Consider the following 16460-nt stretch of genomic DNA (forward strand, 5'->3'; position numbering starts at 1 on the left):
GGTGTCTAAATATTCTAAGCTTAACAAATTCGATTTTAGATTTTCTTGAAGTTGAAGTTGACGCAAATTGTTATTTTCATAATGCGTCCATGTCATGCATAACAGTTTGATGATGTGCATATTTTGGCACAGATACTTTCCCATTCAGATACATGCACTCATTTATATCAGATTGAAAGGGACTCTGGCATAAGTTCAATTTTTTAGGCGTATCAATTGTTTTTTAGCATAAGTTTGTTTGAATAGTTTGCAAAGACTTGTATATTTTACTGTAAAGTCAAATTTTAGATCAAATTGGTTAGTTGTTGGGCTTTTTTTGTGTTTAAAAATGTCAATATATTGTTAAGATGATCATATTCAAACTTATTTCAGTTGAGCTTAAAAAAATTCTAGAGTCAGGGTGTTCAAAATTTTATTTTAAGGGTGCAAAACAAAATATAAAAAAACTATTATATATATATATATATATTTTTTTTTTGGTGCCAGTTCAGAGATTTATTTGAACCCTTGGGTTCTAAGTGGAATCACCTTGATAGGCATCCATATATATAGTATGAACAAACTATTAATCAAGACAAATATAGAAAACTATTGTTTCTAAATACATAAGATGCAATCATCTACTAATAAAGACAAAATAATAATAATAATATTGTTTCTTAATATTGGGTTGGCTAGGTTTTTTATTTATTTATTTATTTATTTTTTAGGTTTGTTTTTGTTAAGTTTTTGGGTTGGATAGTTGTAATTAGGTTGTGTTGGTTAGGCTGATTGAAGGAGAGGGGTGTTTAAGCTTTCGGAAGAGGTGAACCCAACTTAACTAGTAAAAAAAATATTTTATGGCTAGGGAGGCCTGAGGGCCCAAGCTCGGGCCCCTTGGGCCCCTCTTTGGGTCTGTCCCTAAGAGGCTAGTTTTTCACATATTATGTTATAGCCACCTAGGTGGTGGTGAATTGTAAATGCCAAACAATAAAGTGGTGTTAGTAGTAAATTTAGATGAGAATCAATATAACTTGATTATTTAACAGTTGTGAAAAATATTTTATATGTAATATTGCTCTAGATAAAAAAGATATATATATTTTTTTAATTTAACTTGTTTATTGTTGTATTCCACTAATAATAAGATGGTAAAATAGTGTATTGATATTAAAAACTCAATAATTCAATTGAAACTATAATGTTTTTAATAGAAACGTTTAGGATTTAAATCCTCTTAATCCGTTGTAAATGTCAAATTTATTACTTTTTTTATTTTTTATAAAGTTGCATTTGCTATGTTTTTGTGGCCAACTTCTCAATGAAATTCTAGATGAAGATTCTATTTTAATTTAACAGCTCAGATCTATTGTACTCCATAACGTGGATATAGGGAGTTGGGATTAGGATTCGGTGCAATACCCCTATCTACTCTTATGTATTATTGAAGACTTATGTATTAGCTTTTTACTAAAATTTTAATTTATTTGCTAAAAAATAGTAAAAATATAATTGTATTAAAAAAAATAGATTAAAAAAAATTGTACATAAACAAATAAGTTAATCAATTAACCCAAAAAAAAAAAAAAAAAAAATCAAAAGCTAACCAAAGTACAATCATTCAACAAAGGGAGTCAATTCGTACTAAAGGCCGTTTAGGCTTGACAAGGGGAAAAAAAAAATTTAGTACAGGTAGAGCCAGAAATTTTTTTCCAAGGGGGCCAAGCTAAATATATAATGAAAAAAATTTTAATTCAAAGAATAACACACACATAATATTTATTTATTTCCTATACATGGAATGTTTGTAATTTTGATTTAAAATATGATATTTTCTTACCTAAACAAAAATATTTACATCAAATAAGAGTTTACATCTTTGAAAAAAAAAAAAAAAAAAAGAAGTCCTGAAATGTTTAAAAATATACAAGTAAATTTAATAGAAATAAAATATAATTAAATTACGTATAGTATAAATTAAATGAAATGAATTTTTTTTTTTTTGGAGAAGAAAATGAAATTTAATTTAATGAGCTATGTATGACATAAGAGTAATTAGAGGGAATAAAAAAAATGCATTAGTTAATTATATAAATGCAGTACATGTTTTTAGGAAAAATCTGAGGGGAGGGGGGGGGGGGGTTTATTGAAATTTATGTCCAATTTTTTTTAATTTAATTTTATTTATACCAAAAATACAAGAGGCGGGAGGATTTTTGAAAAGTTAAGGAGGTAATAGCCAAGGATGACAATTTCTCCTTGCCCTGCCTTGACCTGCCTCACTCTGCTACACCACATGAGGGTTTTCTCCGCCCTGCAAAGGTGATGGGGCAAGAATTTTTTTCCTACCTTGCCCGCCTTGCTCTATTAGTATTAAAGACTTAGTTTGTATTACTAAGTATTTAAATGCATGAATATTAAGACTTTTTGTTTTATTGTGATATTATCTTGTTACACACTATGGGTAATGTTATTAAGCCCTTACTAAAAATTAGTTTGATATGATGCAATAAATTTAATTGTAATTTTAAGTATATTTATATTAATGAAACTGTTATTTTTTTTTAAATTGTAATAGATATGCAACAGGGTGTGACATTAACACGAAATAAAGTTTTGCGAGGCAGGACAGGATAGAGATGGGGTAAGACAAAACCACTTACCCCCGCCCAACCCCACCCCACCCCACCTCACCCCATTGCCATTCTTGGCTCTCCCCTTCGCCCCTGTATGTATGTATGTGTGTATATATATGCATATATTTTTTGTTGTATATCTTATAGACATATTAATGTTTTATAATATTTTCTTAAAATTTTAAAAAATTTTCAACTATATTTTTATGGATTTTGCTAATGTGTACTCCAATGGCACACAATAACTAACCATTTTTGGAAAAAAAATTTTCGAAAATTGAAAAAATATTGACAATTTTTTCAATTTTTAAGAAAATATTTTAAAAAATAAATGACTTAAGACACACATTAACCAAACCATATTTTTATTGTACCAGCATAAACTTAAATTCTAGCCTAAACACGCAAAAAATCCTCTGTACTGTCAGTACAAACCAGTACAACCCCATGTTTTTTTTCGGTGCAATTTAGAAGAAATGTCAGTACTGATTTTATGGTCGATATGATATTTACCGCTGATACGGCTGGCATCGATACAAAATTTACTTCCCCGACACACTGCCTTTACACACAGCTGGGTCTAATTAGATAATATAAGATCCAAGTCTTATCAGCTTGCTAGAAATTCTATTCTGTTTCTTTGTTTTTGGCAGTGAAAAAAATAGTAATTAATTATTTCCGTCTAATATTTGACTCGTGCATCATATAGATTGAACCTAATGGGAATAGGCGTAAGCCCACCTGAAGTCACAGTAGCTGAGCAAGGAAGACTAAAGTCAGTTAGCATCAGAGTATACAGATTTTGTGAAACTATGGGTTGCCGCATTAGGGAGAGAAAAAGGTGGTGCCACTCAGGAAGAAATAGGGAAAAGAAAACTAGTATGTTCTGTAAAGACAATGATAAGATTTTCTTCGGGTGTCACAACCACATGGAATTGTTATATATAAAGTGACTGAACTTTCTCAAAAAAAAAAAAAATAAATAAATAAAGTGACTGAAAATCTCGTGTGAGTTTACATAAATTCCTAGAAATAATATATTATTGTATTTTGTGTGAATCTTAAGTTAGACATAATTTTAAGAAGGTATATTGTAATTGATTTTATAATAAGTAAAATTATTTAGAATTTGTCTTGTAATTTTTCCTTGTAAGGAGAAATGTAAATCTTTGTGTTCTTGTATGTGGTTGATTTCTTAGCTTGTTGATAATATTTTTGAGTGATTGATTAAAATTTTTATTTGAGTTTCTTAATTCATATGAGAAATGAGAATAGATTGGACCCAACAACCTCCTCTTCACAATTTAATTATTATATGAATGAAAAATCCATTAAGCCAATACTATTAACTAAATGTTCATTAACATTTTCCTAAAATAAAAATGCTCATTAACATAAGTTGAACAATCAAACTAAAAAAAAAGGTTCCAACTAAAAATTGAACAATTTTCAATCTTACTCCAAAAATACTTAATATTATTAGATTTAGGTATATGATTCTCTCTCTCTCTCTCTCTCTCTCTCTCTCTCTATATATATATATATATATATAAAGTTTTTGAAAATTCATATTTTACCATGCCATTATTATAATATATAGTTTTTCATTATATTAGTTTAAACTAATTAGAATTTTTTTTAAAGGACCCTAACCGGCCAACACTAAACAAATTTAAATGGAAAATACTAAAGACACAAATTATTTTACATACTTGTTTACAAACTACTAATGTGATAAATGGTTATTGATAAATAAAAAGTTATATTAATTGTGGACCCAGATAAGAATTTACTATATAAATAGTTTTTAAAATAGTTTGTGGGTGTAGTATTAGTCAATTTAAATTAAATTAGATCTTTTGAAAAAAAAAATTATAATTAAATTAGACAATTTTTTTCTACAAATTCTATAATTTTACTTTTTATTTATTAATACTTAATCAACTCAACACTTAGCAAATTTGGATTAAATTAAGTTTAATCTTCTCTAAACAAGCTCCAATTAAATTTGAATTAGGAAGGTTCTTCTATAAATTTTATTTGTTAAAGTTGATTTAAACATGTATTAAGGAGAAAATGGGCAAATGCCCCTTTCAAAAATAAAAATTCTAGCATTTTGCCCCATTTTCCAAACTAATCAGGGAAATGCCCATTTTTTGAAACTCGATTTTCTCAAAATTGAGTTATATAAATAAAATTTTGGAGCTCTATAGTAGCGTTTTAAGGAGCCTATAGTGACGTTTTGTAATCCGATCTCTATGAAGTCGAGTTACATGCAATTTTTTTTTTTTTTTTTACCTTTAACTCGACTTCATGGAAATCGGATTACAAAACGCCACTATAGGTTCTTAAAACGTCACTATAGGATCCTTAAAAACGTTACTATAGGTCTTAACTCGATTTTGAGAAAATTGAGTTTCAAAAGAGGGGCATTTTCCTAATTAATTTGGAAAAGAGGGCAAAATGCTGGATTGTTTTTTTGAAAGGGACAAAAGCCAATTTTTTCCCATGTATTAATATATATATATATATATATATATATGCAATATCTTTTGTCAAACTTTCCCCTACCTTACACTAGTTAACAACTCTAATGTATGGAAATAATTTAGGTATTGAATATTGTATATTAGGTTTTCTAATTAAATTCAAACACATGATTATATTGACTAATGAAATATAAACATTGCTGTCTTTCTCAAAGACATTTAAAATTAATACAACTATGTGTTTAAATTTTATTAGGGAATCTAATGTACTACATCTAAGGAATTGTACCTTAAATTTGTTTTATTTGTTTTTGTTTTTTCTTTTATAAGTAGTTACAACAATGGAGGAGGGAGATTTGATATAAGGAGTTGTACCTAGATTTCACCCATAACATATCTAGTGCATTTCAATCGTAACACATAAATTTAAGGCTTCTTAAAAAAAAAAAAAAAAAAAAAAAAAGGAAAACTTAACATCATGGATTTGGGAAGAAAAATTTTAAGAATAAAAAATGGTTAATAAATAATCCTTAATTTGTTACTCTATAAAATAAGCAGAAGCCTTGTGCATGCTTTTATTTGTGTGCTTAAAATTTTAAAATAGAAACTAAATTTTTTATATTATATAGATATGATATATAGATTACTTTTATTATTAGACCAAGATACAAAATAGTTTTTAAGATAGACAGCACTGAAACCAAGTGCCTTATTTGATGACAAATAATTTTATCAATCAAACAAACTAGAACCCACAATATAAGTAACTCTTTGGATATAAAGAATTTTGAAATTTTCAATAATTATAAATATGAAAAAACATGGAGCATAGAAATAGATATATTTAAGACATTTTTTAAATTCAACAATTTTTCTCTTTACCTTTTATATTATTATCTATAACTTTTGTCTTACCTTTTTTGTCCCTCATTTGTGTTTTTAGGAAAATTACAAGGTAGGACCAAGAATTTTGTAACTCAATTGGTTGACACCTCATAATATTTCAATAAAAAAAATAATCAAATTCCCACTTTTTTATAACTATCGAATTATCTATAAAAAATAATACCAAAAAATAAAGTTAGTTCTATATATGGTAAAATGTGAATATGTTTGAAAGATATATATAAAAAATTATTGAGTTACAAAACTTTTGGTCTACCAAAGATTCAAATGTTGTTGTACAATTCTTTTGGCTTTTGGTTCTTTTGACGTGGGATTGGAACTTCTTGTTTGTTTCTGTAATTAGAGCTGAGACTTGCAATCCTTCGTGTAAAAAAAAAAAAAAAAAACAGAATCACCCAATTTGGTCACAAAGCCCTGTCATGTAATGACCCATTTGTACAAAGCAAGCAACCACAGACACAGTAAGACTTTTACTATTATATTTTTACAGAGAAAAAAAAAAAAAAAAGACTTTGATTAATTTATAACGAGAATAACTAACAGTATGGCAGTAGAAGCAGCCTCTCAGAGCCTTCCGATAAGAATCATTCTCCTGACACGGACGATTTCAAGAATTCCTACAATTCCTTAACTTTAACTCTAACTCTTAACAACCACATTCTTAATTTTCACGCCCATACTCACCAATCACAAAAGTAAACACTATCTGTTTTTGTTTTTTGTTTTTTTGTTTTTCCCCTGTTTTAATTATTAGTAGTAATATTTATTTTTATATATATATATTTAAAAATAAAATATTAATCCCCTCAAAACCTGGGGGGATTGTTCTTATCTTATCAATCCAATCAAATTATTACTCTCTCGCAGATCTATGATCTGTCCCCATCCAATTCAATCAAAATATTATCTCATTCATTTTTTGTATAGTATTCGTTCTGAAACCATAATTTTCTGTCATTTTCTCGGCAAAATTTTGCGCTTTTTTTCCTCTCTCTCTAAGTGACGGTCTTCTTGGTTCTAATGGTTTCAGATTTATGATTTTCTCTATTCTCCGATTTCTTCGTTGAAAGCATAAGCTGCACATGAGCGTTGACCCTGTCTCTGCATTGGAAAGGAAAAAAAAATTAATTAAAGCCAGAACCATCTCTAAATTTTGAATCTTTTGATACAGGGTCTGTAAAATCTTGATTTTCATGCAATTGGGTGAATTGGGTTTCTCTTTTTTGGTGAAAGGTGAATTGGGTTTCTGATGAATTACGAATATCCAGCGAATTTTCGATCAAAGACTGGTCCTTTGCTCTATTTTCATCGGAGCTAATTGGCAAAGAATTTGGGTTCACAGTTTGAGGATAGTGTTAACTTTTTGATGGAAACGGATGCTACAGATGTTAATGGTTGCAAAAGTGAGGTTCCGTGTACTGTAGAATCTCCAAAGGTTGAGGATCAACATGTTAATGGAGAGGAGGATAGTGAGTCTAATTCATTATTGCCGCCTCGGCGAGATGAGATGTTGAGGAAGTCGGAGAAGACGAGGCGAAAAGTGCAGTGGAATGATAAGAATGGGAAAAAGCTCGCTGAGGTTTTGGAATTCGATCCGAGGTAATATACTTGTGTACATAAATATACATGGTTTTTGACAAAAGTTTTGGAAATTTGATGATTTTGTTGTGGTTGTTGTTTTGTGATTTGGCTTGGTTGTTTGAGTAGTGAGTTTCTTGATTTGGAAACTTGTTGTAGCTGATACATGAAGGATGACAACTTTATTTATCTAGCTACAGTATGTTTTTAACGCAAGAACTAGCAGTTGCACCTAACATTCTGTGAGTAGCCAAGGCTGCCAAGCCATAGGTGATGACTTGTTGTGGCCAGAAAGAATAGTAACTTTGATCATGTCAAGATGGTCAATTGTTCTTAGTGAGTTGGTGCCAATAATAGACATTACCTTAATGATACTGTACATTTTTCTGGTATTGAAATGCAGTTTGAGGATTGGGTTGATCAATTGCAGTATGAGCAAAGCTGTATTTGCAGTTATAAGCTGTTGTTGCTTAGTACTCTATTCTAATAGTGGAAAGATCAACCTAACAGCAGGATAATAGTTTTCACTGACAAAAATAGTTAATGAAAATAGTATAGTCTAAACCTTGATTTTATGTTTTGTTATGGTTAGCATATTATTATTATTATTATGTATCATCCAAAATAAAGCCATGTTGGCTCTTTGATTTCAACTAAAGTTTATAATCATCTCTATCTTCAAATTATTGACTTGGACCAAAATGCATTACAATTATTTCATCAACTAAACAACCTGTGAATAAGAATATTGATTTTTTCATTGTATTGTTGTAAACTGCTCTAGGCAGTACATTGTCTTTGTAGTTTGATCTATGGGACATAAAATTTTTTGGAGCATTTTTTATTGATTATTTGAGTCTATGTATGCTACGCTTGCTCTGTTTAGCCTTTGTTTATGCACTCCTGTGCCGTACACAGGCCCATCCTTTTGCTGTGGTAAAAATCATGAGTCGGATGTGAGTTTGTTTCTAAAAATTATGATGGTTGAACAATTTATTCTTTTTCTTTTTCTGGATTCGCATATAATTATGGCTTCATTGTGGTGTGATCATGCATCTAACACCATATGCTTGCTACATATAATATTACTTGACTGGGTTTAGCTTATGTAAGATATTTCATTATTCGTATATAAATTCCATTTTTGGTCCATTGAAACACAAGAAAGTCTTTGTTGATCTTTCAGATTCATTTTCTCATGATTCTTTCTTTGTTTAATATCTTCTATGCTCCCAGTCTGGCTACAAATTTGGTAATTCATGGAAATAATTTTGTAAAGAAAGTGCTGCATTAGTTTTATGATAAAATAGTATGCAATGTGGAGACAGGCTTTCTAAGTGTACGCTGATGATGATAGTTGCTAGAAGATTTAGAGTGATACTTTGTGATCAGAAACATGTTTGTAGAAAGATAGGAGCTCAATTGAGTGTATGAGATGGATGCGTTTGGACAATGAAAAATTGAGCTAGAATCAAGTATTATAAAGAGAAAAAAAAAAAAAAAAAAAAAGAGATGCATCAGGGTTTTGGAACTTTATGGTTTATTTTGCCAAAGCGTTAATCAAACTCGTCACAATATTGATTCTGTCCTTACTCCCCAAAGCTTTTGTGCTTTCTGAAGAGTATAATTGACAGAATTTAGTTAAGCTGAAATAATTTTGTTCTAGCAGAGCAGTAACCTTAGGCTGTTGCCAGCTTATTCAACTTTGAAAAATGATTATGCTCCATCTTCAACATTATTTCTTCTGACAAGAATTTACAAATTCATGTATTGGTTACAAGTGTATTATAAAGATCTTAGGCTTAGAGCATTTCATATTTAAAACACTTTCTGCGAACATGAGCCTCATTTTAATCTTCATAGCCTAATTTTGAGGATAGTATAGTTTCTCTAAACTGAAACACTGAGTTCGAGGAAATTGAAGTTACTTTTTAAAAAAATCCGTATAAATTCGGGTTGGGCTGTTTTTATCATACTCCACTTTTCGCTGTGTTTGATTGTTTCCACAAGATGGTGGATGTTGTTATGAGGAAGGCTGGGGCAGATGCAGCAAAAGTTGAGATGGAAATAGGAGTCTTATCATGTTTTTCTATTATTTTGTATTTTGGATTGTCTAATGTGATACCTCAAAAGGATGAGACATACATCCAACTTTTTAGGGCACACGGAGTTATGTTCTGAAGGCCAAAAAAGATGTTTGTCACATGGTTTATATGTATACCCAGGTGCTACTGATGGCAACAACTTATCACTTTTACAATATCCATTAATGGTTATGTACTGCTTATGTTGAGGAGATGAGTACCTTCACATGTCTAGCATGTATTGATCATGTCTCAAAGAAATTGGTGAAACATTTCATTGAAAACACCCCCTTGGTTTAGCACACTCTACCTTAATAGTTCATAGTTAGATGAATTGAAGACAACACACACACACACACACACACACACACATATATATATATATTTTTTTTTTCAAATCTTCAGTTTGAGATAGATCCATTGCCTTCAGAGATAACTCAGTTTTCATGCATCCTGACATGTAAAGTAGTTTCTGCAAGAAACTGGTGAAAAATAATTCAAAGAAAACAATCCTGGGTTTAACATTACTCTTCTCTGCTGCTCTCTATTTTTTTTCCAATCTGTTTCTTTGCCTTAAAACTATACCAGAACTAGGCAGTATATATTCCCTATGCACTCCTGTTTAAGTTGTGAAAGAATGCTATGACATATGAGATTAACCTTAGAATTTATGATATGATTTAATTCTGTATCACATACTTGTCTGTATATTTTAGTCTACAACTATCACTCATTCCTAGTCCCCTGTTTGTGCCTGCAGTGATGCAAGTGACTCTGATGACGAGGATTCAGATTCTTGCATCTGTACCATAATGTAGATATCATTCGGTACACCCTGTTTCAGAAAATATCTGCTGGCTAAATTAATGAGGCATTCTCTCCAACATTTGACGATTATAGTAGAAATTGGCCTCCTCTCATCTTCTTGTTGTAAAGATGGACCAAGGGTCGAAAACCAGTCTTATGTTTGGCATGATTTGTGTGCTATTCATTATAAGTGAAGTCTAACCATTTCTTAGGTGAGATTTTGATGAGTTTCTTAAGGGCGTATTCAGAGAATGGATCTCCTTCCCATGATAGAATCAGATGAGGATGATGGCAATATTGCTTCCATGATTTGTAACATATTCAATAGAATTGGGCTTTTCGATGCTTTGCCACGTACATTGAAATGTATTGTAGAATATACATCCAAATGAATATTTAGGATTTAATGAAGCAGCAGGAACCTCAATTCCATTTGCTTCGGTTTTTCCATTTCTTCTTTCGCCAGCACAATTTTTCATAATGCAAGACAACTCCATCTACATGATTAGTCTGCTGAGACATAGTTCTCTTTCTTATCTTTGTCCCTTAGTGCATTTAAAGAGAGTTTCATCTCATGTGAACATGCCTAGTGAATAAAAATATTGAATTGGCATTTATCTTGCTCCTTAGAGAAGCATAATGTGCTAAATAACTTAGAACATGTGTTAAATGTAGAAGTTTTTTCATTCAGTTCTGCTTGGAGAATTGAGAAAAAGAACATAGGTCTGGATATTGAACTTTTCAAAGCCTCTATGACACTCTAAAAATTATTTATTACATTCAATTAAACAGAGAAATTTATCAAATTGAAGCTAGGGAATCTTGTATGATTCAATTATATCTTAATTTAAATTATCATAAACTCTCATAGTTATTTAATGAGCTGGTGTCACTTCCATGGTGAACCAATAGTTTATCATATACTCTGCGTATGCTAAATGTCTTCAGCTGGGACATATACCTACTGCATATGCTCCATAATTGAGCATTTATTTTACTATATGCTGCATGATTATTGCTTTTTCAAACTGAATTTAACACCTTTCTCCAGCCACATGGTCTGCTCACTAATATATATGCGTATCGAACACAACACTGACTCAGATGTTATGTGGCCAGAAACCAATTCCCAGAGTAATCACTAGGATGGGTCAGAATAGTACTTCCGAATATGAGAATTCTCACCTGCAGGATCATTGTTTCCACGGAGGGATCCTTTTAACTTTACAACCACGTTATCAATACTAACTTATGAATGGAATTACCAAATATACTGAGCTGTGGACATTCATTATTAATCTCAGCTAATTAATATGAAAATTTATGGGCAGTGTATTAGTTAGATTTAAATTCAGATTGAATTAACTGAGTTTATTTATAAGTTATACCAGGAGGAGACAATTGACTCCTGCCTCTTCTCTTAATCAAAGTGGACACTTATTTAAGCCAATACTTTGTAAAATCACTCTTGTATTTGCAATTTTCATAAATCAGGATGATATTAAACAATACAAGAGAAACTATCCAACATCATCAACATCCACAAAAGAATCAGAGGAGAATAAAAAAATCAGGAACACAAACACAAACAAAAACAACACTCCAGATTGTTCACACCCTATATGAATAGCCAAGAAAGATAAGAAAAACTAGCTTTGGCTGTTCATCTTCGTACCAAAATTAGTTACCGATTGTCCTTTCTTAATGGTTGTGCAAAAGTTGGATGAGCTTCATATGATACTCCTGTTCCATATGACTCAATTAACTCCCTCAGGACCTGAAATAAGAAATTCTGCTGGCCTTTAATTTGCTGATTTCCAAAATTGCTCTGCCTTCTGTTTCTCTCCATTAATTTGATCCATACAATATAGTTTTCTTCACTGACATGGCCTTAAGAGCAATGGGTTGTGATCTCTGACCTATTAGACTTCGGTAAAACCAACCAGCTTGAAAGGCTGGAATCAACAGCAATCTCTTGCATTAGAGGTTTGGACTGACTTGGATTTGAGAAAGGCAATGGATCTAAAATTGGCTTTGAACTAATGAATATAAGTGGCTCTTCCTTTAATTCTATGTTCTCCTTCCTCTGGTGCTTAGGTGGTGCTGCTTTCGCTTTGACTGCTTTCCATTGGGAGAGATTTTCTATTGGGTTTAGCACATAATGTACATATTGACTTCTATCTCGAGCATTTGAAGCGGACGGGGGATTTACATTGATTTTATCCTTGGCCAACCGAGTCAAAGAAACTCTTTCCTGTGATTCCATATTTGAAGACTCCAATTGCCCAGAATCCTCTTCTTGGCTTTCACCATGATGAATGCCATTGTTGCCATAACCTTCATTATCATCACTGTCATTGTAGTCATCAATGTCGTTTTCGTAATCATCATCATCCAAATCAATTTCCTCAAATTCTAATTCATCCTCATCGTCATAGTTGTATGTACAATTTTGGTACCTATAATTTGAAGGGTACGCGCCCGTAGTAAGGGCTGTTGAATGCCATTTAGAAAATGAAGGGATTAGGCCTCGTTTCGCTGTTTCTTCGCCTTTCTTTCCCTTTTCTCCCTCCTCATCACTCTCCAACAAACTACAATCAGTTGGAATTGGCTCATAGGTCTGAACATTTAAATTAAAGCTGACTTTCTTCCTGATTTTGAAGCTGGACTCCTCCTTAGGCTTGTCTCTAAGAAACAAACAGAACAAGGACAATAATATCATCTAACATATATATCAGAAATGAGAGAGAGAGAGAGAGAGAGAGAGAGAGAGAGAGTCAATGTCTAACCTGAACCCAGAATCTGAGCAAATGGGGTCCTCTTTGATGTCAAGATTTACAGGGAAAGAGGAATCCAAAGGCTTATAACTTCCATGTTTCTGCAACAAAGTGCAAAACATAAACTTGTTCAACAATAAATTAAACAATTATAACGCAAATAAAGATAGAAAAAAAGAAAAAGAAAGAAGTAATCAATGAAACCTTATTGGAATGTACTCGACGCTTTCTTTTCTTGGAAAAACCAAAACATGCAAGAAAACACCCCATTAACAAAGCTCTCTGCTAAAAGTTCAGAAAGAGTGAGGAATGTAGTTCAAAGGGTCTTCATGATTTGAGTGGCAGAGGCCAGAGAGAGAGAGAGAGACAGAGAGAGTGTGTGTGAAATGGGGGGGGGGGGGGGGGGGGGCATTGATATAAAATGTAGCAGAGCTTGGCTCCAACGGATTTTGAAAATAGAAACGTTGGACTTTAATGATGATGGAACAGGTGAGGTGGGTGCACGAGTTTATTATAAAAAAGAAAAGTGACAAAACAGCTTTGTCTGAGATCTACATTGCAAACAAAAAAAAAACTAAATAAAGAAGAAAAAAAATGCGGCTCTTATTATACTTTTGCCCGTTGCTATATACTCTTGTTTTGTTCTTTTTATTGGGCATGTGAGGGAGTTTATGAAAGGAGCAGTGTTTGTTTGATGCTTTTTTTTTTAAAACAAGCTGTCCATTGGCCCACTCTCAAGTCACAGGTTGGAGCCAGAACTTATTCAATGGTGGCGGTGGTGACTGGTGAGTGAAATATATTCAATGTAAAACAGCAACGGTATTGAACTTGGGGTTTTGGACTCCGTGGAGCATTTAAACTGCTGCAATATTAAAGCAATTTTGGTCATGAAAGTCAAATTGCCATTAGGGCCAATGTGACTGGTAGCCTAATGGCAAGTGATTTGGGCCAACAAGACTCCAATCTTGGACTGATCAGTGTCTCTACTAACAACCGCATTGGTGCTCATCTATTTCTTGATTTTTTTAGGCACGTAGGAGTGGTCCCATCCTCTACACTTTTTTTTTTATTTTTTGGCCAAAAAATAAATGCCTTGAGGAATGGATTTCCATATATATATATATATATATAAACTAGCATATGGCATTTAAAATTAAACGTAATTTTTATTATAAAAATATAAATAATTAGTCAAATTATTAAAAAAATAATTTGTAACACATATATACATATATATATTTAAAATTAAACACAATTTTTATCATAAAAATATAAATAATTAGTCAAATTTATTATCTTTTAAAAGTAAATATAATTAGTCATATATTAAAATTCTTACCTAAATTTAATACTACTTTTAATCATCTTTTTTTTTTTTTCTAATTTTTAATAAAATAGAATGTGTGGTGATTTTTATTGAGGACATGTGATTGGTTTTTTATATATTATTTTATAATTCATTAATAATAGATTCTTAGTATTTTGCACTCATTAACTCACTTAGTACAAAAATTAAAAAAATTTAAGTGGACACATAGGCACAAACTTAAGTGGATAATTATGATGTGTTCCTCACATAAATTTAGACATGACGCAAAATTAGATTCTAATTTCAAATTATAATAACTTTCTCTAATATATATTGATAGATAGATAGATAGATTAACAATAAGATTGTCCCAAAAACGTACATTCTTTTTTTAATTTTTATTGAATGAAATTGTTTTACTTTTTATTACATTTCATTTGTTTTCATCACAAAATGCTTTCTTAAGCAAGAACAATGATTTGTTTCGCTGTGCTTGGTTGCAATTTTGAAAAAAAAAATCCCCAAAGCATCTTATGCTATTTAGCTCATATAAAAAATCATTAATATTTCATGTAAGTATATTGAGAAGAAAAAAAAAAAATGTTGGTGTGCTAGAGGCATTAGAGGTGTTGTGGTTGTAGGGGTGGCAGAGGTAATATGGTGATGATGGTGGTAGTGGTGGGCATAGGATAGCAGCGATGGTGTGGTGGGGGTGATAGCTAAGATGGTAGTGGTGGTGTTGAGTGTTGACAAAAAAGGCAATGGTAGCAGTGATAAGTGACAACGATAATGTTGATGGTGGCGGCAATAATAGTGATGATAGTGGTTTTTTTTTTTTTTTTTTTTTGGGTTGAGAAGAGATGATAGTGGTGTTGATTGCACAAAGGAACTGATCGAATAAGGGCAAAAGAGAATAGAGAAAGACTTTTTGTTTAATCCCGTAAATTTTGGATTATATTTCTTTGATTTAAAAAAAAAAAAAAAAATTGTTCAATATTTTCCATCATATCAAACATCAAAAGATACCAAAAAAAAAAAATAAAAAATTCTATCACTGTTACTTTTATTATTCCTTACAGTTTTATGGTAAAAAAAAGTCTTTTTAATTTAATGGTAAATTGGTCGTACTATTTGAGGGACGTGATTAGGTTGAAATCTTGTCATTAGAGATGGAAAAATATAATAACAAACAAATTTTATTTTCCTTTTTCCAATATTCCTATTTTATTCATTCAAAAAATATTTAAATTTTCCTCCGTTATATTTGTCTTTAAAAAAAAAAAGAAAAAGTATAAACGTAAGTTGAAAAATTCGGTTTTAGACTTTTAGTGCTATGAATACGAAAGTAGTCCTTTACTTAAAAGAAGATATAATAACGTTGCAAAATGGCAACAAAATGGCGTGGTCCCCTGGAGGAGCATATAGAATAGAATTGAAATCATAGAAAAAACTAGAGGAAGAATTGACGAAGTAAAGAAAATATGCATAATTTAGTCAAGAAGAGTTGCAAAAGTAATAAATTTTATGTTACAAAAAGTTTTTTTTTTTTTTTTTTTTTTTGAGAAAAAATGTTACAAAAGTAATATAAAGCTTTGCATCCAGGCTAAACCAACAATGAAAAGGGCAATTATTGGTCGGTTCATGTAGGATTTATATTGTAGACTAAATAAATGTTTATAACATTGTACATATTTACAAAAAGTGTACAATGTTGTACACATTTGTATAAAATTGTACACATTTTTTTTTATAACTAGAAATTTTATTAAGAAAGAAAAATTGAGGAACAAAAGAAGTACAATCATCCATACAAACATCAGCAATAATAGGAGGGAGATTGAACTTATTACAAGAAAAATGCCTTCTAAGACTACCAACCAGCTTACAATGTATAT

At 31.0% G+C, this 16460-nt stretch overlaps 2 protein-coding genes across 2 annotated transcripts; one reads left to right on the forward strand and one right to left on the reverse strand.

The window, feature by feature from the left end:
• The first annotated feature begins 6582 nt into the window (after window positions 1–6582).
• Window positions 6583–10929, forward strand: LOC126688568 (uncharacterized). Its single transcript, XM_050383305.1, has 2 exons — window positions 6583–7609; window positions 10433–10929. The coding sequence occupies exons 1-2, from the start codon at window positions 7377–7379 to the stop codon at window positions 10488–10490; spliced, it is 291 nt and encodes a 96-aa protein (XP_050239262.1). The 5' UTR covers window positions 6583–7376; the 3' UTR covers window positions 10491–10929.
• A 1030-nt stretch (window positions 10930–11959) lies between these two features.
• LOC126688569 (uncharacterized) lies at window positions 11960–13647 on the reverse strand. Its single transcript, XM_050383306.1, has 3 exons — window positions 13461–13647; window positions 13269–13357; window positions 11960–13166 (listed from the first exon to the last, which is right to left on the reverse strand). Exons 1-3 carry the CDS (start codon window positions 13524–13526, stop codon window positions 12371–12373), a joined length of 951 nt encoding a protein of 316 aa, XP_050239263.1. The 5' UTR covers window positions 13527–13647; the 3' UTR covers window positions 11960–12370.
• Between the last annotated feature and the right edge of the window lie 2813 nt (window positions 13648–16460).

This window comes from Quercus robur, chromosome 6 (genome assembly GCF_932294415.1).
Source record: "Quercus robur chromosome 6, dhQueRobu3.1, whole genome shotgun sequence".
In the NCBI taxonomy this organism is placed as follows: Eukaryota; Viridiplantae; Streptophyta; class Magnoliopsida; order Fagales; family Fagaceae; genus Quercus; species Quercus robur.

What these genes read in the sequence shown, in the direction of transcription:
- LOC126688569 (XM_050383306.1), bottom strand. Translation starts at nt 13,526, where the DNA reads ATGGGGTGTTTTCTTGCATGTTTTGGTTTTTCCAAGAAAAGAAAGCGT. An exon ending in GTCGAGTACATTCCAATAAG is followed by an intron (nt 13,358 to 13,460) that starts GTTTCATTGATT and finishes ACTTTGTTGCAG; the next exon opens with AAACATGGAAGTTATAAGCC. An exon ending in TGCTCAGATTCTGGGTTCAG is followed by an intron (nt 13,167 to 13,268) that starts GTTAGACATTGA and finishes TTTGTTTCTTAG; the next exon opens with AGACAAGCCTAAGGAGGAGT.
- LOC126688568 (XM_050383305.1), top strand. Translation starts at nt 7,377, where the DNA reads ATGGAAACGGATGCTACAGATGTTAATGGTTGCAAAAGTGAGGTTCCG. An exon ending in GTTTTGGAATTCGATCCGAG is followed by an intron (nt 7,610 to 10,432) that starts GTAATATACTTG and finishes TTGTGCCTGCAG; the next exon opens with TGATGCAAGTGACTCTGATG.